The 16894-nt window shown below is 44.8% G+C and overlaps 1 protein-coding gene across 5 annotated transcripts in view; it reads right to left on the bottom strand.

The window, feature by feature from the left end:
- Positions 1-16894, bottom strand: part of ANKRD12 (ankyrin repeat domain 12) — a 272151-nt gene that overhangs the window by 11066 nt on the left and 244191 nt on the right. For all 5 annotated transcript variants that reach the window (XM_029591003.1, XM_029591004.1, XM_029591002.1 and 2 more), the window contains one exon: positions 6583-6678. In XM_029591003.1, coding sequence (XP_029446863.1) covers positions 6583-6678 — 96 coding nt within the window. The remainder of the gene's footprint in view (positions 1-6582; positions 6679-16894) is intronic.

Below are 16894 nucleotides of genomic sequence, written 5' to 3' on the forward strand. Positions count from 1 at the left end.
AAAGTGTTGACGACCCACCAGGAAGCGCAGGAACTTGCGATGAGGAGGAAATATTGGGATGTGAGCATAAGTTTCTTGAAGATCCAGAGTACAGAGCCAATCTCCTGCTTGAAGAAGGGGAAGCATGGTGCCTAAGGATGCCATCCTGAATTTTTCTTTCTGTAGAAAGTTGTTGAGATTTCAGAGGTCTAAGATGGGATGTAGGCCTCCTGTTTTCTTTGGAATGAGAAAATAGCGGGAGTAGAATCCTCTGCCCTGCTGAGGTCGGGGAACTGGTTCCACGGCCCTGGCTCTCAGTAGGGTGGATAATTCTGTTTGTAGAAGAGTGGTATGATCTCTGTGTACCCAAAGAGACTTTGGTGGAGAGTCTTTTGGCTGTGTGAGAAAATCAAGATGGTAACCGTGTGCTATAATGGACAGAACACATTGATCTGTGGTTATGGCTGACCAGTTGGGTAGAAAATAGGAAACCTGGCTTCCGACTGGCAAGTCTGGATTCGGGTTCTTGGAGAGGCTGCTGTTCCCTGGGATCACTTCAAAAACCAGATGCTTGGCCTGTCTAAGGAGGTCTGGATTGACCTCTTTGTGATGGTCTTGATGTTCTACCACGAGAAGGTTGTGGATAATATCTGCGTGGTCTGTAGAAAGGTTTCCTTGTATCCTTTCTGGAGGGTCACCTTGCAGAAGATGAAGTTTCCACCGGTATCATGGAGAGTTGGCGTAAAGTTTCGCAATTGCCGCTTGCACCCTATCACCAAACAGGTTTTCACCTGTGCAGGGTAGATCTGCCAATTTTTCCTGAACATGAGGCCTGAGGTCACAAGCTTTGAGCCATGCCCATCTACAAGCACTGATACCAGTTGCTGCCATTCTAGATGAAGTTTCAAACGAGTCATAGGCTACACGGACTTCATGTTTTCCAGCTTCTAGACCCTTATGAATGTTGGAGTTAAGAGTCCTGATGCTGTTGTGGAAGAGTTTCTGAAAAGTCCAGCATTTGTTTCCATAAATTCCACTGGTATTGTGTCATATATAATTGATATGAGGCAATACGGGATAATAAAAGAGAACCTTGGAATATTTTACGACCTAAGGTATCTAAGAATTTTTGTTCCTTTCCAGGAGGTGTGGAAGAGTGTCCTCTTCTGTAGCCAGTTGGAAAGGAATCATATCAGACATCTCCTTCACAAAGTTAGAGAAGGAGAGATCTTCAGGAGGTGATTTTCTCCTTTCTTTCGGTGGTGACGGGTCCAACAAGATGTCCTCAGTGGAGGAATCGGAGTCCACATCCTCCCAGGTGTCTGAGAACGTGTGTGGACGTGGACTAGCAGGAGGAATAGAGAATGGCATCGATGATGACTTGATTTTTGTGGTTCCATCGTTGATTTTTGTTTCTTTTTACCTGGCATCGATGGTAATGGAATTGGCATAAATGGAATTGGTGCTAGAATCGGGCGGCTCGATCCCGGTATTGGCTGATCAGAATTGGTGGAGTCAGCATCCGAAGAGTCCAGAATTGGCACTGGTGGATCTGGATGCTTAATCGGTGTCTTCGGCCTTGATGACATCGGTTGAGTTGGCAAGGCACCGATCAAGGAATCGAGCCGGGACAGTAACGGCTGAAGCATTGATGCCTCTAGAGTCGGTGGAGGTATGGGAACCGACACCGGTGGATGGAGGTCACGGAGGGCATCGACTACTGCCTGGTGGATAAATCCATCCAGTTCCTCCCTGATAGCTGATGCGGACAGAGCAGCTATAGGGGTTGACAGAAGAGTCAAAACTGGCTGCACCACAGGTCCCTGTGGGGGCTCAGTAACCGGCACCGATGTCAGTGGGGATTGCCTTGGTTCTGGAATCGCTTTTTAGCGGGTGGGTTGATAGGAATTGAACTCACCCCCAGATCGGAATCGGCACCGGGTGGTTCCGGTCGATGCTGATGACTGTGTTTTTCATGGTGCTCTCTTTTTTCAAGCACCAATGCTGACTTCGTCGATGCCTTCGATGGAGTTGGGGATAGTGGGTCCCTATTACCCCCATGCACCCGGCGGGTTTTTAGGATTACCTTTTTTGTAACTCCTGCCAGTGACGACTGCGTCGATGACAATGGAATGAGCTGGATATTGAAAAGATGCTCCATTTTATCTAGATGGGCCCGTCAAACCTTTGAAGTCACATTGGGGACATGAGGAAACATTATGTCCGGAGCCGAGGCACAAAACATGCTCGATGTGTGGATCAGTAATAGACATGGTACGGGGGCAATTAGGGAATTTTTTGAAGCCGGTTGCCATTGTGAAAAGCCGGACAGCCGGCTTTTCACAATGGCAACCGGAATTGACCGCAAATATTAGATTAGTCACCGATCGAGAAAAAAATTGATCAGAGACTGGGAGACCCCAATGAGGGGATTTTTTTCTGAGGATAATAGTAATTTTTCCGTGAGGAAAAGTTGTGTGAAAACACACAGGGCTCCTTAACTGCGAGGCTAACTGCAGCGTGGAAAAAAGAAGACTGAAGGGAGACCCCTGTGGCTCGAGGGATAATGGCATGCTCAGTGGGCTCAGTGTGCCAGTCAAAAGTTTCTAGAAACTTTGACAAAGTTTTCCGTGATAGGTCTCCGTCCAGTGACGTCACCCATATGTGAGGACTATCATCCTGCTTGTCCTGGGATAATAGGGTGGACTACACCCTACACCACTTGTTACTTTAACAATGTTATAAAGTAACAAGTGGTGTATTCCTTTGTATAGACCAAATTTAACATCAATGAAGTTAGGGTTTATTTAGTCCAATCAGGGTCAGATTGAGGATAGGTATAGGAGAGGACAGAGGGTCATAACTGATAGGTCTAAAAGTGGATTTTAGCACATTTAAAATATTTAATGTTTTGCAATTCAATTTTTCACTTAAATTATTAATATATTTGTTAAAGCAGTCAATAAAAGATTTATATTTCTAAGAAATATCACATATTTGAATTGATTTATTCAATATAACAAATAGTGCTTATGGTCTCCGACGGTTGCACGTTGGAGGTTTTTTGTATATAAGTCTTGGCACTAATAGAAGTAGAATTGCCAAAAAATTTTTTGCTAGCTATATATATATATATATATATATATATATTTCTAATGTACTTGAAGTGTCATGGTGCTGATTTTTCAAGTATGGAATGACATACTGGGCTTACTGTGTAGTTAAAGGCAGCTTATTGAAGGATGGATATTCCAACGCCCAGATGCTCCTTTTTGTTTATACCTTCTGCTTTTACCTTATACAATTTTAGTTTTTAGCAGATGTTGTGGTTGCATTTTTATGCATACCCATTACAGTTTTCTGTGTTCATTTTAATGAGGTACTATGTTCTTCATATCAACTGTATACATGCTACTTTAATAAAAAATATTTTGCTAAAAACAAAAAAGAAAAAGAACCTCCTCTGCCCCATCGTTGGATAATTCCTGGAGGAGGGCAGGTCAGGAGTGGCAGTGGCGAGTTGCTGCAGTGTTGCACAGTGTTTACGAATCTGTGCCACCACTGCCTTTACTTTATCCCCAAAGAGATTCTTTCCAGAACACGGCACATCTGAAAGTCATTCCTGGATCTTTGGTTGGAAGTTTGAAGTCCATAGCCAGGCAAGTCTGCGAGACCAAACCCCATGGCAGACACTCTCAATGCTGTTTTAAAAATATCAAAGGTCGCGTAGATCGTGTCTTTTTTGCACTCCATTCCCCTGGCCACCAATACTGGAGGGCATCTTGCTTTTGAGGAAGCTGCTCAGCTACCTGCATCTACTTCAGCAAGTCTCACTTATAGGAGGCTATGTGGGCATTTGGCATAGCTCCCTGACAAACTTCCCCCTAAGATTTTCCAGGGTTCCAGACTCCTTCCCTGGGGGTACCAATGAATGAGACCTTTGCCTTCTGGCCCTATTGAGAACAAATTCAGTCTACCACTTAACGCTGTGGTAACAGCCTCTCTTCGAATCCAGGGTCCTTCTGGATGAGATAGATTATGCTCACCTTCTTTTTCACAGGAGCCACAGAGGGGGTTCTCTTCCACATCCTCATTTGTACCTCATGAAGTATCTCATGAACTGGGACTGCCTCAACATTCTCAGGGGGCTCCAACATTCTCAGGGGCTCCACAAACTGGAAGATGTCCAACATCTTGGTACTGGTCTAATCCTCTGTTAACAAAGTAAATGGAATGGCCATCACCATTCTTCTAATAAACCCAGTGAAGGGTACATCTTTGGAAGGGGACGTCCTTTTCTCTGAGGGAGGAGAGGGGTTGGAGGGGAGATCCACTGATACCACCTTTTTAGAGACATCATCTGATCTATTCACATATCTCCAGGAGAGTTCAGACTCAGGCCCAACTGGTAGGCCAGTGGTGAAGACACTGACTGTGCCCAACCCACAGACAAGATCTCAGAGTAGGTCACTTGAAAGATGTGGCCTGGATTCCAAGGAAATCTGCCACCTTGGGGAAGCTTCCTCTTATGATGGTTGGAGATCATCATGGGGGTGGCTGACATCAATCTGGATTCCCCATCTGGAACTGGCAACAGTGTACATGCTTGTGTCCGTGTAAAGCTGCTGGACAGCTGGAGGGATGTGAGCAACTACTCAACCGTGGCCTACATCAGTCCCGATACCCTTGATGTTGGAGCACTGAGGTCTTGCAGTGTGTTGTCCATGGCCTACTGAATATTTTTGTCCAACTTCTCCTCGAAGATAGCCAATGCCAACACCAAATGGGAAGGAGTGGTGGCCATATCTTCCTGGGAACCAAGAGATATATTGGTGGTGAACACTTGAACCCTTGGAGACTAGTGTAGTTCATAGGCCACTGTAAGAATGAGCTCTCCTTGCCATAAGATCACTTTGTGGGAGTTCTCAGCTGCTGCTGGACCATCTCTGCTCCTGGCACTGCGCACCGATGCCTGGCATCAGAACTCTGTGATGCCGTGTCAAAGAGGCAGAACTCCTAGCCTTCTTCAATCAGAATCAGGTGAGGGGCTGTACCTCGGAGCTCTATTGAGGTTTGACGCTGAGGGAGCAGATAGCTCCCCCAATGCACCCTTCTCAACCAGTGCAGCTCCAGGGTCCTTCAATGTCTCCGATGCAAATGCCAATGGATCAGACTGCCAGTACCCGAGGTGCTTCTCCATCAATTCCAGTCGAGATCATCATCTCTTTGAGGTCATGATCGCACAAAGGTGACACCTCCGGATGCCATGGAATTTCCCCAGGCACAGGATACATCTAGCAAGAGAATCAGTGATACACATAACCATGGTGCACTGTGAGGACATCACTGGAACCTGCTAGACATGGTTGACCGGAAAACAAGTGAGGCAAGTCGAACTCAATGGTGGCAAGTGAATCAACACCTGTTGGGCACTGAAAGTGCACTAATCTTGCACAGAGATGCAACAAAAACTTATGAAAATGACTAAAATCTAGCTAAATAAACTACCGGAAGATGGAATAAGACTGCAAGGCCCTGTGATGAATAATCCTGTGGTCAAAAAAGCCGAAAAACACAGGCCTAGGAGCAGGAGAATGAGGAACTGTGATCAGTGGGTTCCACAAAAAAGAAGAGACTGTGCCTCACTGGCCACGCTCAGTGAGGCACAGTCAAAGTTATAGAAAATGTACATAAACATTCCATGTCGGGTTCTATCATATGATGTCGCTCACTTGTGAGGACTGACATCCTGCTGGTCCTTGGAGAAAAGTTGAAACCATGAAATGGATAAGACTATCTGCTCAGAAAGGAATAGTCCACAAAAAAAAGAAATATTGTCATATTTGCACAACATTCTCTACAACTGCTGTCAACAAAACTCCATTTCATCATACAGAGTTAGTCCAGTACTGCTTTACAAGCTCTTATCTCACTATAGTCTGGTACTAACTGTCCTGCAGGATGCACTGTGATGAATGTTAGAAAAATAGGACTGGATCATAATAATAAAGATGACATGAGGTTTGGTTGGCAATACTGCAAATTCCTCATTCACTATGATCTCATTAAAAAGAGTCCATTACCAACAATGCTCTTGGGAAATGAGTTTTTCCTGAGATATAGTGAAACCGTTCTGATCAAAATAAAGAAAAAAATTCCAACAAAAATTGATTAATTTTACAGAAGATATATAAAACAGAAGAAAAAATTACCGGTAATTGAGATACTCCCCCTTTAATAAAGATTTGTTCTAATAGATATATAGATACACATGTAGTGTTCTGCTAGGACCAATCCACAGAGGCATGATTTAGGAGACAAGAATATGAGTAATTTTTTGTTGCATTATGTAAACAGTGCTTAAATATATGTGCATTTATCTGAGCTATACAGGAAATCTTATAACAAAATCCAATGTTTACAATTAGGTAATCTAATGATCAGAAAAGCAATCTACTTATCTTGGCAGTTCTATCTATAATGCCTGCTACTTTGCTGCTTAAATGGCACGATGTGGTGACAATTCATAACCATGTCCACCTTTTAATTTGCAAGGAAAGTACACTTCCTTATTGGGTTCAGAAGGCAAATTTAGATACATACCTTTAATTTGTCAAATTTATCATCTACATCTTGTAACCAAGACATGAACTGCCTTGCATTGAATCGATCCCTAACTGATGTTTTACCATCATCCACCTACAAAAGACATGAAAAAAATCATTATGCATATTTACTGGTTGTATCAATTAGTACTTTATTGCAATCTAAAACGAGGTACAGGTTTGTACCTATATATCTGAGTCTTTAGCAGACAGAGCTTACAATTTTGTGGGCTAGCAGAGTTGCTTACCTGTAACAAGTGTTCTCTGAGGACAGCAGGATGTTAGTCCTCACACATGGGTGACATCATCAGATGGAGCCCCGGTCTGGAACATTGATCTTAAAGATTCTAGAATTTCAAACATGCCCTACTAAGCATGGGCAGCTGTAGTTATCACCCTGCCCCCTAGGCAGAGTCCATCAGTCCATCATATAGCTCATACAAAGAGAAACCAACTCCCAGGGGAGGCGGGTGGGTTTCATGAGGACTAAAATCCTGCTTCCTCAGAGAACACATGTTACAGGTAAGCAACTCTGTTTTCTCCAAGGACAAGCAGGATGTAGCCCTTCATACATGGGTGATTCCCAAGCTATAGGCTGTCTGAGCAGGACAAAGTGGGAAACTACACAGTGCTGAAAGCACATCTCTCCCGTTTGCCTGCGACGCAGCCGACCCATAAAGGGGTTTAGGCAGGAAAAGAGTTGGGTTCTACAAAGAGAAAACCATAGAAAAGACCGAGACACAAAACCCCAATGCTTAGCAGAGGGGAATGATGCGAGTGCAGCAAGAAACATACTCTGCATCATGGAAAACATTACAAGCAGGGTTTTGAATCAGTAAACCCTGACATAACAGTAGGTCTAGAACCTCCTGGATACAGGAAAATGTCTAGAGATGTAAACAAGAAGAGAAGGACTCTTAGATGAAGACCACAGTTTTCTTCGGTGTTACAAGATAACCGAAAACCCAACCGGGGTCTGAGAGCTCCCCAGAAAGAAACTGTGGTTCACCGGCATTTGAAGGACAGAATGCATCTGCAGAAGTGCGCATATGTTTGGCTGATAAGCACAACGGGCAGAAAAACCCAAGCAAAGCTTAGAAGAATAATCAGCAAGAACAGCAGGGTCTGTGACAGAACTTATATGCTAAAGTACCAGACATAGCTGACAATGCAGGGCAGCATCAAGAGTTTCAGGAGATAAAAGGCAATCCCTGAATGGGATCGCTAGCTCAAACCCCAGCAGAGAGATAAGTTAGGCCTGAAGCTCACCCACACTGCACCTTGTCAAAGGCAGGGCTATCCATCCTGTCTACAGGATAGTTCAGGTGAGCAGGAAGGCACTTTGGACAACTTAGTGAAGTGAGAAAAGCTAAAGGACGTACTGGCTAGAACTTGGTGAAAATATAGGGAAAAATTGGTGTATCTTTCCCTGCAGGCATTCACTAAGATATACCACGAATGCCCTAGCTTTTCTTCCCCTTCCCTCAACATTCCAACTAGAAGTCGGAAGAAGCAAAGAACACAAGGAGGCAGACCAAATAGCTGAAACTGAGGGTGAATCCCCCAGGGAAGAAATCCAGAAATACTCCACCAAGAGACAGGAAGCTGGGGTGTCGCAAGTGCAAACCCCTGTCAAACAGGATTTCTTCACCGGCCTGGAAACCCTAAGGGTACCAGGGCAGCGTCAGTGTGGTATTAATACCTAAGCCAGCGTCATGGACAGTTGATGGCATCAATGGCATTGAAGGCTCCAAGTCATCGATGGTAGCTCTGATGGCAATCCTGGTTCCCGACACTAGAGGTCAGTGCTGCTACTCCGCCACATCGAGGTCCAAGTTGCTCAATGATTTTTGTGCATGGATGCCATAGATGCCTATGGCACAGAAGGCTCTTATGGCATCAAAGATGGTCACCCACCTTGTCGACGTCAAGGGTGATTATGGTGCTCCTGGTTCTCGACGTGGTCCTGATATCAATGTGTCAGTTCATCAGTGCACTGGTCACTTCTGCTGGGCATGGCACCAAAGGTGCAGCAGCAAGCTATTTGCCCAGGCTTCTGCTCACCTCTCTCACAAGGATGATATTGTGTTTGCAGGTGAAACAACTCTTTCCTTGAGAATGCACTGCTATCACAAGCAAGAGGGGAGGCTATGTTGTCCAGGGCTCCTGCCTGTGGAGATGAGTTCCTTTGAATGTGGGGAGGATGTGTCCTCCCCATCACAGGAACGGTGTAGCCCTCAATCTCTTCCCTGATGAACCTCCGTCGATGCCCGTGTAGGCCACTGAGGCAAGTCCCTAGGTTCAGTGGCCTACACGGATCATCCATAGACTGCATTCTGTCAGTCCTGCCAGCACTTGACAAAGGTATAAAAAAACAGATAGAGCAAGGAGAGGACACAGATATCAAACTGCAGGTGCAGTATTTATTTAATAAGGGATAGTATTAGACTGCCAGGCTGCACAGCGACTAAGGCCCGCCATGTGGCTGGAAGACAGTGGAAAGAAGAGGAAAAAGAAAAAAAAAAAAAAAAGGAAAACTACCGTAAGGTAAGGAGAAGAAAAACAGCTACAGCTCTAGAAATAAAATTGCTAACAAAAACTGTGAGGAGAAAGCAAAGCTGAATACCATGACACACAGCTCCTCCAAAAAAAATAAAAGAAACTGAGGGACTGTCTAGGGGGCAGGGTGATAATTGCAGCTGCACATGCCAGAGCATGTGCAGCTGCAATTATCTATATGGGTAGAAATCCCATGTGTGTTGGGTAAGAGTATAGTGATAGGAGTATACTACCGTCCACCTGAACAAAATGGTCAGACAGATGATGAAATGCTAAGAGAAATCAGGGAAGCAAACCAATTTGGCAGTGCAATAATAATGGGAGATTTCAATTACCAAATACAAAACTCTCTTAATAGAAAATCCCACGATTTGAAATGAACTATATGAAAACACGTGGTATTTAGAAATTTTTGAAAAATAACAACGCTGTAGAATTTTTTCATATAAGTTTAAGGACCATCATACCACCCCCAGTGCTCACAAGTTAGACTTGCATTTCATGCACTTTCTCAGGGTCACATTTAATCAATTGGTCCAAGTAGCTAGCATCAAAGTTCAATTTTTTGTATTTTTTTACTGTATATTTAAAAAGAGTCGACTTCCCTTATTTCTAGGTTGTCGGGGTTGCTCATCCCGTAGCTGTCGGAGTCACTTGTCCGACGCGCGCGTTTCGCCACACAAGCTGCTTCAGAGACATCCGTTTCAAGCTCTCCTGATCCAGCACTTCCCCTTGTTTTAGCGGGGATATAAAGCAGATCTTTAAACAATGTTAATTCATGCAAGATGCTGCGGGTCCGTCAATTTTTCGAATGCCGACGCCGTCTCCCTGCTTAGAGATTTCAGCCACTTGGCAACAGTGATCATAACATGATCAAATTTAAGCTAATAACTGGAAAGGGGACAATAACTAAATCTGCAGCTCTAACACTAAACTTTCAAAAGGGAAACTTTGATAAAATGAGGAAAATAGTTAGAAAAAAACTGAAAGGTGCAGCTGCAAAGGTTAAAAGTGTTCAACAGGCTTGGACATTGTTTAAAAATACAATCCTAGAGGCGCAGTCCATATGTATTCCACGCATTAAGAAAGGTGAAAGGAAGGCTAAATGATTACCGTCATGGTTAAAAGGTGAAGTGAAAGAGGATATTTTTATTTTTAAAAAAAATATCTTTTTTTTCCATACCGTCGTTAAGCTAGTAGCCAAAAAAAATCCTTCAAAAATTGGAAGAAGGATACATCTGAAGAAAATAGGATAAAAAATAAGCATTGTCAAGGTAAGTGTAAAACATTGATAAGACAGGTGAAGAGAGAATTTGAAATGAAGTTGGCCATAGAGGCAAAAACTCATAATAAAAACTTTTTAAAATATATCCAAAGCAAGAAACCTGTGAGGGAGTCAATTGGACCATTAGATGACCAAGGGGTTAAAGGGGCTCTTAGGGAAGATAAGGCCATTGCAGAAAGACTAAATGAATTCTTTGCTTCCGTGTTTATTAATGGGGATGTTGGGGAGATACCAGTTCCGGAGATGGTTTTCAGGGGTGATGAGTCATACGAACTGAATGAAATCACTGGGGCGGATTTTAAGAGCCCTGCTCGCGTAAATCCGCCCGGATTTACGCGAGCAGGGCTTGCGCGCCGGTGCGCCTATTTTACATAGGCCTGCCGGCTCGCGCAGAGCCCCGGGACTCGCGTAAGTCCCGGGGTTTTCCGAGGGGGGCGTGTCGGGGGCGGGGCCGAGCGGCGCGCCATTTTCGGGGTGGGACGCGGCGTTTCGGGGGCGGGCCCGGGGGCGTGGTTTCGGCCTGGGGTGGTCCGGGGGCGTGGCCGCGCCCTCCGGAACCGCCCCTGGATTGCGTCTAGGCGCGCCAGCGGGCTGCTGGCGCGCGGGGATTTACTTCTCCCTCTGGGAGGCGTAAATCCCCCAACAAAGGTAGGGGGGGTTTAGACAGGGCCGGGGGGGTGGGTTAGGTAGAGGAAGGGAGGGGAAGGTGAGGGGAGGGCGTTAGCGAATTCCCTCCGAGGCCGCTCCGATTTCAGAGCGGCCTCGGAGGGAACGGAGGTAGGCTGCGCGGCTTGGTGCGCGCCGGCTACACGAAATCGGTAGCCTTGCGCGCGCCGATCCAGGATTTTAGCGGCTACGCGCGTATCTATTAAAATCCAGCGTACTTTTGTTTGCGCCTGATGCGCCTACAAAAGTACGCGAGGGCGCCCTTTTTGAAAATCTACCCCACTGTGAACCTGGAAGATATAGTAGGCCAGATTGACAAACTAAAGAGTAGCAAATCACCTGGACCGGACACCATCCTAGGGTACTGAAGGAACTCAGTCCTAGGGTACTGAAGGAACACCATCCTAGGGTACTGAAGGAACTCAGAAATGAAATTTCTGATCTATTAGTTAAAATTTATAACCTATCATTAAAATCATCCATTGTACCTGAAGACTGGAGGGTGGCCAATTTAACCCCAATATTTAAAAAAGGCTCCAGGGGCGATCTGGGTAACTATAGACCAGTGAGCCTAACTTCAGTGCCGGGAAAAATAGTGGAAACTATTCTCAAGATCAAAATCGTAGAGCATATAGAAAGACATGATTTAATGGAACACAGTCAACACGGATTTACCCAAGGGAAGTCTTGCCTAACAAATCTGCTTCATTTTTTTGAAGGGGTTAATAAAAATGTGGATAAAGGTGAACCGGTAGATGTAGTGTATTTGGATTTTCAGAAGGCATTTGACAAAGTCCCTCATGAGAGGCTTCTACGAAAACTAAAAAGTCATGGGATAGGAGGCGATGTCCTTTCGTGGATTACAAACTGGTTAAAAGATAGGAAACAGAGAGTAGGATTAAATGGCCAATTTTCTCAGTGGAAAAGGTAAACAGTGGAGTGCCTCAGGGATCTGTACTTGGACCGCTGCTTTTCAATATATATATAAATGATCTGGAAAGGAATACGACAAGTGAGGTTATCAAATTTGCGGATGATACAAAATTATTCAGAGTAGTTAAATCACAAGCAGACTGTGATACATTACAGGAGGACCTTGCAAGACTGGAAGATTGGGCATCCAAATGGCAGATGAAATTTAATGTGGACAAGTGCAAGGTTTTGTATATAGGGAAAAATAACCCTTGCTGTAGTTACATGATGTTAGGTTCCATATTAGGAGCTACCACACAGGAAAAAGATCTAGGCATCATAGTGGATAATACTTTAAAATCGTCAGCTCAGTGTGCTGCGGCAGTCAAAAAAGCAAACAGAATGTTGGGAATTATTAGGAAGCGAATGGTTAATAGAACGAAAAATGTCATAATGCCTCTATATCGCTCCATGGTGAGACCGCACCTTGAATACTATGTACAATTCTGGTCGCCGCATCTCAAAAAAGATATAGTTGCGATGGAGAAGGTACAGAGAAGGGCAACCAAAATGATAAAGGGGATGGAACAGCTCCCCTATGAGGAAAGGCTGAAGAGGTTAGGGCTGTTCAGCCTGGAGAAGAGACGGCTGAGGGGGGATATGATGGAGGTCTTTAACGAGTAGATGTGACTCGGTTATTTACACTTTTGAATAATAGAAGGACTAGGGGAATTCCATGAAGTTAACAAGTAGCACATTTAAGACTAATCAGAGAAAATTCTTTTTCACTCAACGCATAATACAGCTCTGGAATTTGTTGCCAGAGGATGTGGTTAGTGCAGTTAGTGTAGCTGGGTTCAAAAAAGGTTTGGATAAGTTCTTGGAGGAGAAGTCCATTAATGGCTATTAATCAAGTTTACTTAGTGAATAGCCACTGCTATTAACTGCATCAGTAGCATGGGATCTTCTTAGTGTTTGGGTAATTGCCAGGTTCTTGTGGCCTGGTTTGGCCTCTGTTGGAAACAGGATGCTGGGCTTGATGGACCCTTGGTCTGACCCAGCATGGCAATTTCTTATGTTCTTATGTTCTTAAAAGGCAAGAGATCAGACCACATCACACCCATCCTTAAAGACCTACACTGGCTTGTAATCCCTCAGAGAATACAGTACAAAACCCTAACCATCATTCACAAAATCCTCCACAACAACAAAACCAACTGGCTGCCCTCCCCCCTTCTCCTCCATACCCCCACATGGAATCTTCGCTCCTCAAACTCTGGACTCCTACAAACACCGCCCCCCAAAGCCACTCAATGGTAATCTACAAGGGATCGAACATTTACAATTGCCAGCCCCATCCTTTGGAACAAACTCCCCATGGAACTAAGAACAGATCCATCCACCCAATCGTTCAAGAAAAATCTTAAGACATGGCTATTCCGCAAAGCTTACCCAACTACACACGTGAACCAACCCAAAAACAGGCCCCAACCCTACAGTCAGGGTTACACCGCCCTCCACCACCTCACCAACAAATGTATCCATCCACACAATAGACACCAAGCTTCCTTCAACACATTTTCCTCTCCATCACGATCCATCCAACATAAGTCCCTCTTCACCGTCTTTGATACTATAAATATCTAAGGTCTCATTACTATCTCTGATACAACATATATCTAATGTTATTTATTGTTATTCTAATGTGAATTATTGTTATTCTATTTTTACTCATGCTGTCTTCTCCTCATCCAATATTAATTACTGTTATTCTAATGGTACTCTTTTGTTAATTATTGTTAATCTATTTTAATTATGCTGTCCATCCATTCCCCTATCAATACTGATTACTGCCAATACTAGCACTTTTGTTACTCATGTTACCACTATGACCTCATATTACTTCTCTTTTCTGTTTTTTTATACCTGGCAAAAGGAAATACCTTTCCTCTTGCACCTTCAAGCTACATGTAAACCAATGTGATGTGTAAATCAAACACCGGTATATAAAAACAAACATACAAACAAATACATACATAAAATGTTTGAACGTTCTAGAATCTTTGAGATCAAAGTTCCAAACCGGGGCACCATTTGATGATGTCACCGATGTGTGAGCACTACCATCCTGCTTGTCATCGGACAAATTTATTTTGCAAGGCTCAGAGCCCAATAAGGAGTTTCAGCTGTCAGCAGGGACTTACCTTCTACTGCTGGTAGTTTGAGCAACATTGTGGTTTCCACAGTTTTCAGATCAGTTTTTCAAAATAAAAATCTCTGAAAATCATAAATTCTTTCAGAGTGCTGATATATTTGCACATTTATTTCTTTTCTTTGCTAGAGTTTCTATAGTACAGTTAATACAAACTATGAGGGAAAATTTTCTTTTTTGTGAAATATAAATCATGATTGAAATAACAAAAAATGTATTTGCACATCACAATATTCATGCACAGTTTAGAGAAATGCCAAAAATGTTCAATCAAAGTTAGTTTCTGGTTTTTAGTTTGTCTCTGTTGCTTCAGTTTATAATTTCCTTCAGTTACAAATGACCAAATCACAAAAGTCAGTGTTAATGGTGCTTTACAGGTAAAGTATGAGATGACATTGCTGCTTCATTTTATTCATAGAAGTATTACACATACATAACATAATTCCATAGTCTAAGGAGGTCATTAATAATTAGTACTGGTGCCATAACACCTAAAAATGATGGATATCTGAGAGTTGAATACAAGTGAACTTTCTGAAGGGTGTTTGTTGCGTCCGTCGGTCCTAGACTGCTTCGCCCCGTTTGCCTCACCTTATTCACGGCTCCTCCTGCTTACCTGGGAAAGATGGCTATTGCTGTGTCTACAAGCCGACTTCTCTGGCGTCCCCGGAACGGCTATGGTGCAGCCTCCCGCCATTGCTCCTCCCAGGTATCTACTAGGGTGCGCGCGTGTGCGCAACCCACGTCTTTGTACCACCCTTGGCGCGAACCTCGAGGGCGTTCCCCCATGCTGACGTCACACCATCAGGATATATTACCTTCACTAATTTGCTAGCTCGAGAGTTAGCAAGGACTCAAATCCGTTCGTGTCTACGCTACTCTGCCGCTTCCGTGCTGCCGCAGGAAGCTCTCTCTCTGCCCTTCGGGGTAACTGCTAACCTGGGTACCCGCTCCTCGGGGGCCCTCTGCTTATTTCAGGTGCCTTACAGGGAACAGGTTCTCGCTCCTTGAGGGCCTGCTCTCCCTGTCTCGGTGCCTGTACCTTCTACAACATACCTGGTGGAATCGCATACCAACAGCAAACACCTAGTGAGTACTCTTAACTCTCAGTCTCTCACATCCACAGTATCTCCTTGTGGAGACCTGCTGCGGAACCTCCTAGGATCATCAAGGAGAGAAGGGCTCCCTCTGCCGAGGTCCCTGAGACTGCAACTACAGACTGCCTCACTACTGCCACCTCTGGTGGCTCACTTCAAGCTGTCTAATAAAGAACTATCTTGTGTTTTGAGTAGTACGAGTCTAGCCCAGTGCTGTGGCTCTTCATGGGGCTCCTCCCCGTGGGCATGGTCATCTCCACAGCACCTAAGGATCCACCAAAACATACGTAACCACAACAGTTTGCTAACTCCATGGATCCGGCTCAGCTTACTGCGTTGCAGGCCATTCCAGGCCTGGCCCAGCGGATCTCCGAACAGCAGACTGCACTGGAGGGACTGACCGCTGCATTTAATCTACTGCACACACAGATGAACTGGCCTTCCACCTCAGGTAAAGAAGCTAAACCGTCTGAGGTGACGGTCAAGACTACTGTGCCTCTAGCAGTTCCCACCCGCTTCTCGGGAGAAGTTTGGAGATGCAAAGACTTCATTAACCAGTGCTGCATACACTTTGCACTACAACCTGGCCACTTTCCCACAGCCTATGCAAGACTACCTATATCCTGTCATATCTAGACGGACGAGCATTGTCTTGGGCCTCTTCGCTGTGGGAGTGCGAGGATCCAATTCTTCATGACTTTGAAGGATTTCTCGAACTGTTTAAGTCAGTTTTCGATGATCCTGCCCGGTATACCACTGCATTCACCATTGGTTCACCTGAAGCAAGGGAACAAACCACTAGCTGACTTCGCTATCGAATTCAAGACACTGGCATCTGAATTATCCTGGGACTCGAGATGCCTGAAGACCCTCTTCTTTGAAGAACTGAACTCCTGTCTGAAAGACGAACTCGCCGCTCATGAGATGCCTGAGACCTTGGCTGAACTAGTGAAATTGGCAACAAGGATCGATCGCCGACTTCGCGACAAGGTTCAAGAGACCAAGACTCCCAGGAGACCCTTTCTGAGTGAAGTTCGAGTCCAGGCCTGTTCCTTCGGTCCCAGCAGCCAGCGAAGAAGAACCTATGCAATTAGGCCGCAGCCATCTGACTTCAAAAGAGAGAAGAACGCGGAAGAAATTGAGGCTGTGTATGTACTGTGGACAAGCTGGTCATGCTGTCCAGACTTGCCCTATATGTCCGGGAAAACTGGGAGACCTAAGTCCTGCGGGAGGACTCTTCTTAGGTCTCACCACTCCTTCTCCTCCGCTCTCTCTTCCTGTATCCTTGATCTGCGGACCCTTAGAGTACCAGACTCTTGCCCTAGTGGACTCCAGGGCAGGAGGCAATTTCATTCTACAATTATTAGTGGAGCACCTATGGATCCCCACTTCCATTATGAAGTCTCCACTACTTCTTTCGTCCATCCATGGAGAGCCCTTACCGGGTGAAGTAACACTACGCACCGAGCCAGTGTCTATGGACAGGTGCCCTCCATTCTGAGACCATCTCCTTCTTTGTTTTAGAGAAGGCCATGCACCCTATAGTACTGGGATTATCTTGGCTGCAGCAGCATATGCC

The sequence above is a fragment of the Rhinatrema bivittatum genome, chromosome 2 (genome assembly GCF_901001135.1).
Source record: "Rhinatrema bivittatum chromosome 2, aRhiBiv1.1, whole genome shotgun sequence".
Classification (NCBI taxonomy): Eukaryota; Metazoa; Chordata; class Amphibia; order Gymnophiona; family Rhinatrematidae; genus Rhinatrema; species Rhinatrema bivittatum.